The following is an 8,310-nucleotide window of genomic DNA, read 5'->3' as shown; positions in this document are numbered from 1 at the left end:
TTTTTCACTTTCTATTGGGAATTTAAAATATATAGATGTACCTGGAACATGTGCCAACTCCTTTCAGTCTCACTCAACTTCTAATCATCGCATCTGCTTTGTGTCAGAAAATACTTTGGGAACAATTTAACTTTGCATTAAAATAACTAATTAAAGCCACACCTCCCCAGCCTCTTGCGAAAGTGGGGGAGGAATTTCAGTAAGTGCATCGCTTTTAATGATAGCATTCTGATTTCCCTGCCTCGCTGTAATTTATTCAGTTACAGATCTGCCTGCGGGGCAGCTCCCATTAGGACGATGATGAAGTCTCATGAGTAAAGCTTGACACCTCCCTCCTAATAAAATATAATACTCAATTAACTCGGCCTTTCTGAAGGCTTTAATTGGAACAAGTTAATAATGGGCGCAGGGTGAATTGTCATGCCATCCGCAGGCTCCGAGAAGGTGTCACGGATCCCTCCCGCCTTTCCCATAGCTGAGGTTGTAACCGAGATTTGGAAGCTTTTCCTTCAACACTCTTGTGTGCCGCAATAAATCTGTATCCATTTAGGGATCTAGCATAACACACGCAAAGCTCCCGCGCTCAAAGAATTTCCAGCAAAAAGATTTAGCTGTAATCCCTGACACAGCTGATTTATACCGAAGGTTCAAAAACGCCGCTGGTTTATTTATAGCCCAGCCCGGCTAAGGGAGCACTCGGGACAGGGCAGGGCCGGGGGGACTTCGCCTTGCCCGGGATTTCGGGGGGTGATGCTTCGGGAAAAGGGAATCGGGGAAAGAAGCGGCCTTTTCCCATTTTTATGCGGCGGTAAATTCTAATTTGAAGAGCCTAAGTGGAGACTGGGCTCCCCCCCCTCAGCTTTTCCCTGTATTTATAAAGTTGGGGGGTGATTCTTCGGGAAAAGGGAATCGGGGAAAGAAGCGGCCTTTTCCCATTTTTATGCGGCGGTAAATTCTAATTTGAAGAGCCTAAGTGGAGACTGGGCTCCCCCCCCTCAGCTTTTCCCTGTATTTATAAAGTTGGGGGGTTCCCCAGGGGTTTTTCTGGAAGTCGGGAGAGGGGTGAGCAGGGCGAGCTCCGCACCCCGTCCGCACAGCCCGCCTGGCCCGTGCTCCATTCCTCCATCCCCGGCCCTTCCATCCCGATCCGGGGGATGCTGAGGCAGCCGGGATGCGCTGGGAGCCCACGGGACGGGACAATTCCCGGAGCTGAGGGAGCGCTGAGCCTGCGGGAGCCGCGCGGGGAGCGGGGACAGCGCAGCCGGGGAAGCGCCAGAGGGGCAAACACACCTGGGCAGGGGGAAAAGAGACCTGGGCAGGGGGCAGAGACACCTGGGCAGGGGGAAAACACACCTGGGCAGGGGGCAAAGACACCTGGGCAGGGGCAAATATACCTGGGGAGGGGGCAAAGAGACCTGGGCAGGGGGAAAACACACCTGGGGAGGGGGCAAAGACACCTGGGCAGGGGGCAAAGAGACCTGGGCAGGGGGAAAAGAGACCTGGTTAGGGGCAAAGACGCCTGGTTAGGGGCAAACACACCTGGGCAGGGGGTAAAACCACCTGGTTTGTCCCGCCCTCCTGTGACATTTCCTGCTGTCGCACTCGGGTCCCCTCGGCTCCTCTGATCTGAGCCCCCTCGCCAGGGGAGGGTGTCCAGCACCTGCTCTCCCAGCCTGGCCCCAAAACCATGGGGCAGCAGCACAGCACCCTGATGCCCTGAAACGCAGCTGGAGCACTGCAGGGCCCCTCCAGGTTTTGCCTGTCCCAAATTCTCCCCAAAATCCTTCGAGAGTCGAGATCCATCTCCCCCTAAAGCACAGAGTCGAGGGGAGAGCCCCAAGGACAGGGAAAGGCACACGAGCTGAGAGTGATGGAAACATCAGCGGAGCACAGCGTTGTAAAGAACAGAGGCGCCTAAAAGAGGTCGTTAAAAACAAGGAAACCTCATAAAAGCTTTGGCTTTTGACTCCGAAATGTTGACTTGCAATTCACCTTCATGCACTGCAAATTTGGCTTTAAATCAGATTGAGAAAGGGGAAATAATCATAAAGGCAACCCAAACATTCCTTTGAACTTGACCCAGCGGTGCAAAACACACACGGAGAGAAGGCACCTTTCAAAGGACTCCAAGCACTAACAGACCCACACGCGATTAAACATGTTTTTTCTTTTTTAATTTAATTCGAAATAAGAGATAAGAAATAATAAATCTTCAATAAAATATATAAAATTGTACAAGGCATCCCTTTCAAAGGGATTCTCCTATAATGGGAGATCGGGGGTGAGGGGAAGGGAGAGAGGAAGTTCATCTATAGTGGGTCCCAGGCAGCATCAATGCCTGGGTCAAAACAAACCAAAACCAGCAAAACCTCGTGGCTTTTTTTTTTCTTTCCATTTTTTTTTTTCTGATTTTTTTCTCTCTTTTTTTTTTTTTGTTTCATTTCTTTCCTCCACAACAGCATGCTAAGAAAATAAATCCAGGAGAAGCTCTGACTTCAGTGCTCCACAGCCTTGGGAGTAACTTCCTCATAAAGTTTAGCAAGAGTAATACAAATAATACAAGAGTTTCAAGGAGAAGCCTGGGGAAGCTGCTGCCAGAGCTCCCACGGGGACAGGCAGGTCACACAGTCTCCATCACCTCACTGTCCTCCTCGTGGGGCTGGCTGTGACACCCGGATCTCTCTTTGGAAGGGCTTAAAGCACGAGCCACTCCTATTGGCATCCTCAGAATGGAAGAAAACTCACGGGGTTCTTCTCTTTAACACAGGCTGTGGCAAATACAAATCATAAAAACCCCACAACATCCCCCAGAATGATTCAACAATCCTTTCTGGGAACAGCCCTCTGTTTCTCCCCTCTCTCCAGCTTTCCCAAGAGCATTGCAGAGCCAAGATTACCTGGCTGCAGCCAAATAATTTCTAAGCATGCCAATAGGAAGAGATAAAAACCAGCCTGCCTAGGAACCCTCCCTTGCTCTTCACCTCCCCTGCCAGTGCTTTACAAAGGCCGAAGCTATTTATACACAGAAAGGCATTACAGGAGCCACGCTGGGCAAAGCTGGGCTCTACATTTAGGGGCCCTGCTGCTCATCTTGCCGAGGTTTGGGATGCAAAACTTTGCCCTCCCCCCAGAAACGCAGGAATTTGCTGGCTCTGAACTTCACTGAGACTCTACCGGCTCTAGTTGCTATTTACACGTCTCTAGCTACGGGCTCTGCTGTCTTCAAAAAAACAACCAAACAACAAAACTTCCATTAGACCTTTTTATTTCCCTCCCCCCTGCCCCCAGGTGAAGGGATGGTAACTTAGAGCATGGCTCGAGGGCACTCACCCCTCTCATTTTAAACCCATTGGGCCCTGCCAGGAAGGTGTCAGGGAATTTCTGCCTCCGTATGATAAATTTGCTTTTTCACCCACTCTTTTTTAACCTAGTTTTACTTCCACTGGATAAAACCCCTACATTTACTCACAAATAATTTTTTTTTGTTGATTTTAATGCTTTTTTTGGTTTTTGTGTTTTTTTTTTTTTTTGCTTTGAGGAGCAGACTCTGAGTGCTCAGAGCACTCTCAGGAGACGCCCAACCCGTAGCAAACTCCCAGAACAACTCAGGATGCCAGATAGAAGCGTGCAGAAGGAATGGCCAGTACTGGTTGGGGTTCTGCCTTCTCAGGGCTGGACAGGATCCACCAGGAAGTCTGTCTGTCTGTCTGCCTGTCTGTCTGAGGCTCTGTCTGTCGGATCTTCTTAGGATAAGTGGTACATGCTGTATCCAACGGGAGTGGCATAGAGTCCAACGGGCGGGATGGGGAGCACAGGTCTGTGAAAAGGGTAGGATGTGCCATACAGGGAGGCAGCCTGGATGGGGGAGTTGATGGGGAAAGGGAGGCTGAACCCCGAGGGCAACATGGGCTTGGCTGCCATTTTGAGCTTCTCCAGCTCGGCCTCCTGCAGTCTCTTGGCCTTGGCCCTCCGATTCTGGAACCAGATTTTGACCTGGGTCTCTGTGAGGTTGAGGGAGCTGGAGAACTCGGCCCTCTCGGCGATGGACAGGTACTGCTTCTGGCGGAACTTGCGCTCCAGAGCCAGCAGCTGGGAGGTGGTGAACGGGGTTCGGGGCTTCCTGTTGGTCTTGTGCTTCCTCAGGGTGCAGGCAGTGGGGCTCAGGTGTCCTGCAAGGAAGGGAGAGGGGTTAGCACAGCAGCAGGGACACCCCGGGGCTCTGCTGGGTGTCCCCTCCAAACACGGCATCCTTTGGCAAGGGGAGCTGGAAATCTTTTCCCGATCGAACTTAAATTCACAGCACTCCAGCTGATGGAAGGGAAATTTTGCCTCAGCAATTTCAAAGGGCACAGAGAATTCACAGGTCACTTCACAGGGCTCTAGAGCACACAAACCAACTATCTGGGCTGCTGCACAGCTCCAGGAAAGCACAAACACCACAAAAGCAGGAGATTCCCAAAAGCACAGTGGGCAAGAGGAGAGTCCAGCCCTGTCCCCACCAAGCACAAGTGACAGCTGAAGAAGGTCTGACAGTTTTTGTGGTTTTGCTAACTGGACATTTTTTTCTTGCTATTATTTTCTTTTAAATCAAGTTTTTCCTCTGCTTATTAATTTTGATTTTTCAGTGTGTGTTTTTCTGATTATCAACCAGTATAAAAACCCAACAAGCTCAAAAAAGAAAGCAGCTCTCCTTTAATTCAACATGCAGCTTTTATAACATTTGCCAATTAAAAAAAATAAACCAAAACCCAGACAAAACTTCAGCATTTTGTAGCCAATAAAAGCCAGAAAATCCACCACCTATTGTGCCTGCCTTAAGCCCCAGCCAGGTTAGGCAATATTCCCGGGATGGCAAAGAGCTGACTTGCCTTTAGATGAATTTAGCACTTCACTAATAATTTTGCAATTTAAAGAATAACTAAAAAGCAGGCGGCTGACTTCAAAAGCTCGGTAATTTGGCTGTGATTTGCTCACTCCGGGGCACAGGACAAGTCACCCTGACTGGACACAGAAGTGACACCCGGGCTGCTGAATTTGGTTCACATTGCCGTGGTATCTGCTTCAAGCACTTATCAGTATTTGCACTTTGGGTTTTCTGTACTCGTTTCACTTTTCTCTTTTATTTTTTTAAAATAAACCAGTCTAAGAAGCTGTTTAAGCAAGTATCATGCAATTTAAAAAATCCCATGAGGGAATTGTTCTAAAGTTCAGAAAGGGGAGTGAGAAAACGCAGCAGAAAAAGTTAAACTTGTCTTATTGCTCTTCCTTTAGAATACAAACTACTGAAATACTGAAAACAAAAAAATAAAGCTCTTCCAGGAAACAACTTTTCAAGTACCGGCCTGTGATCCTACCAGGGCATTTTAATAATTCAGGTGCTCACCGTGACAGCTGATTCACTTCTAAAATTGCACTAAATTCAAACGACAGCAAACCGACCCTGACTCCCTGCCTCTCCCCGCGTTGTTCCACGCTAGTTTTAGACCCAGTTCCCTTCTCTTCCCAAAGTGAAGCTCTCCCAGGACTGGGATAAGGTTTTGGGTGCCCGTGGCTCCCTGTCCCAGCGCCTTCCCCAGCCCTGGGCTGAGCCCGACCCACCCCGGCTGCAGCCGCGCAGGAACAGCAACGCACTTTTCCATGGAATCCCGGGAAATATTCCATGAAATCCCGGGAAACAGTCCATGAAACGCCGGGGAATATTCCATGAAACGCCGGGGAATACTGGAATATTCCCTCCAGGACACAGCCCGGCGATCCCAGGCTCCTGCCCTCGCCATCCCGAGGGGCTGCCAGGCTCTGGGAACTGCAGGGACCCGGAATCGCGTTTATCCCGTGCCAGTCCCCAAACTGATTTGTTTCCTCTCACTGATTTGTTTCCCTGTTTTTTTCCTCTTTATCCTCATTTTCCCGGCCAATATCGGACAAAAACCCCCATAATTTGGAGAGGGTTCCCTCTCCGTGTTCCTCAAAATTCGAACTTTTCCAGCTTTTCCCCCAGCTCATCCCACCCACAATGTTGATATTAATAATAATAAATTGAGGGCTGTTTTTAATGTCAAAACTCTCCATGGACAGGCGGTTTTGGGAAATGAGGAAAAGTGTCGAGGTCGAAGGATCTTCCCCTCCCTGATCCTCAGTTTTCTCCCCAAATCCCTCTGAAGTCACAGGAACTCCCAGCTACCGAAGTCCTACACAAAACTCTTCTGCCGATCCCGAGAACAAACAATTTTCTAAGAGAAAGAGGAGGAATTTCGAAGGGGAAAAAATAAAGAGGGAGATTATTAGGCCGTGTTTAAGTGTGGGGTTTTGGGCAGATTTAGAGAAAGGGTCCAAGTAGGGGCACACACTTTTTTCCATGTTTTTTCCAGCACATTTGAGGGCACATGAAAATTAAAAACTGGAGCTACACAGGGAATGCCTTCCTCTTGCCCTCTCCCAGCACGATAGAAATCAAATTAATTCGGGTTTATCATAAAAGAAAGGAAGTGGATGAAAGCCAAATCGAAATTATTGTTAAAAAAAATAATAAGGAAAGCTGTAACAACACTAAACTTTCCTCTCGCAATATTAGATTGAGGAGTAAATTCCCTGAGACAGTTCACGTCTGTAAAGCCTCTAACTTAAATAAAGCAGAGTATTTAATTTCCACCAGGAAAGTTTGGGACGCACGGAGCAGAGCGGATAAACCCGGTACAGGTGTCGGGATGCTCCTTCCCCTTCCCTGAAAGATGTTCGGGGGCTTTTAATTCCTATAAAGCAATATTTTTTTCCCCCCGTTTATCTTATAAGGTGTCGCTCCGAAAGCGAAAGGCGGCTCGGACTGCCAGGGGGGGTTTCAGTTGTCATTTGTCACCTCCGCACCGAGCGTCCCTAAGGCGGGGACGGCGTCGGGAGGGATCGGGGCGGGGGACAAAGGGGTCGGGAGCAGTTCGGGGAGCTTGGGCAGGCTCCGGAGGCAGGGAGGGAGAGACAGCCCAAGGCTGGAAGGGACAATTCCCGAGTCTGAGAGATTGCAGCGCACCGCGGATGGGAGAAAGGCGCAGGGGGAAATGGCAGCGCTGTCGCAACGGGGTAAGATCAATGGACGGAGCGGCTGCCAGGGAGCCTCGAGTCGGGACAAGAGCTGGTCCCTGGTGATTTCTGATCCTTCTAAGGCTTTGAAAGCGGTCTGTGTTCATATACATCCGTGTAGTGATGTATAGAAACATTTAACTCTATAAATACACAATAATATCAATATATAATAATAAATATGTAACAAATGGGAATATGACACACATATGAATATCTATAAAAGCATAGCGGAATCGCAGAATATTTTAGGTTGGAAAGGACCTTAAAATCACCTCCTTCCATCGGCAGCGACACCTTCCCCTAGACCGGCTTGCTCAGGGCCCCATCCAGCCGGGCCTGGAGCCCTTGGATGGGAACATAGGATATAAAATACAGAATCTACGCGCACGCCTCTCCGCGCTCCAGCGCATCCCGCCCGGCCCCGGAGCACTCACTTGGCGGCGGGGAATATCTGCCGGCCTCCGAAGGGATCCAGGACGAGCCGTCCTCCGAGTTCTCCGACTTCACCGAGGCGGTGTCGAAGGTTTTTGTAAGCGCCCCGGGCGGGCTGTGCGCGTCCCGGGAGCCGTGGCCCGCCAGCAGCAGGTTCCTGGAGGTGCCCACGGCCGCCCCGTCGGCGCTGCCGCCGGCCGCGGGCAGCGGCGGCTCCTTGAGGGGCGGCGGCTTCTTGTCGGACATGAGCGCTTCCACGCTGAACGGCAGGCTCGACACCTTCACTTTGTGGTGCTCCTCGGCGCCGGCCGCCGCGCCCTCCTCGTCCGAGGAGAAGACGTCCTTGGCCTTGTGCGGGGAAGCCATGGCGGTGCGCGGAGCTGGCGCTGCCCGGCGAGTGCGGCGAGCGGGCCCGGCCGCCCCCCTTTTCCCCCTCTGGGGCTCCCCGCCGCTGTCCTCCTTGCCCGAGCGGGGGAGCCGCCCCAACGCCCAATCAGAGCCCGCCGTGCCCAGTGACGTAGCGCACGGCCGGCTTCTATTGGCTGAGCGCGCGGAGGGGGGCGGGCCCAGCCGGCGCCGCTCGCGGGGAGTTCCCGGCCCCCCGCCCCCGTTCCCGGTCCCAATTAATGACACGGGGTTAATGACACGGGCGGCCCGCCGAGGAGCCGTGCAGGGCTGTAATCACAGCAAAGCCAGGGGAAAAAAAATAAAAAACCCGCCGCGGTAATTAAGGCTGATGATGAGGCGAAGAGGGAACTTCAGAGGAACGCGGCTCTGCCCCCCCCCTCCCGCCCCTCGCCGCCG

At 51.3% G+C, this 8,310-nt stretch overlaps 1 protein-coding gene across 1 annotated transcript; it reads right to left on the bottom strand.

Annotated features, from left to right (window-relative positions):
• Positions 1–2,159: 2,159 nt before the first annotated feature.
• On the bottom strand, positions 2,160–7,941 carry MSX2 (msh homeobox 2). Its single transcript, XM_054643108.2, has 2 exons — positions 7,509–7,941; positions 2,160–4,169 (listed from the first exon to the last, which is right to left on the bottom strand). The coding sequence occupies exons 1-2, from the start codon at positions 7,870–7,872 to the stop codon at positions 3,745–3,747; spliced, it is 789 nt and encodes a 262-aa protein (XP_054499083.1). The 5' UTR covers positions 7,873–7,941; the 3' UTR covers positions 2,160–3,744.
• Positions 7,942–8,310: the final 369 nt, after the last annotated feature.

This window comes from Agelaius phoeniceus, chromosome 15 (assembly GCF_051311805.1).
Source record: "Agelaius phoeniceus isolate bAgePho1 chromosome 15, bAgePho1.hap1, whole genome shotgun sequence".
Lineage (NCBI taxonomy): Eukaryota > Metazoa > Chordata > Aves > Passeriformes > Icteridae > Agelaius > Agelaius phoeniceus.
This window is presented reverse-complemented; position numbering and strand designations above follow the sequence as displayed.

Coding starts and splice junctions, on each gene's coding strand:
- MSX2 (XM_054643108.2), bottom strand. CDS start 7,872: ATGGCTTCCCCGCACAAGGCCAAGGACGTCTTCTCCTCGGACGAGGAG. Junction 4,170..7,508: donor CAGATATTCCCCGCCGCCAA/GTGAGTGCTCCG, acceptor CCTTCCTTGCAG/GACACCTGAGCCCCACTGCC.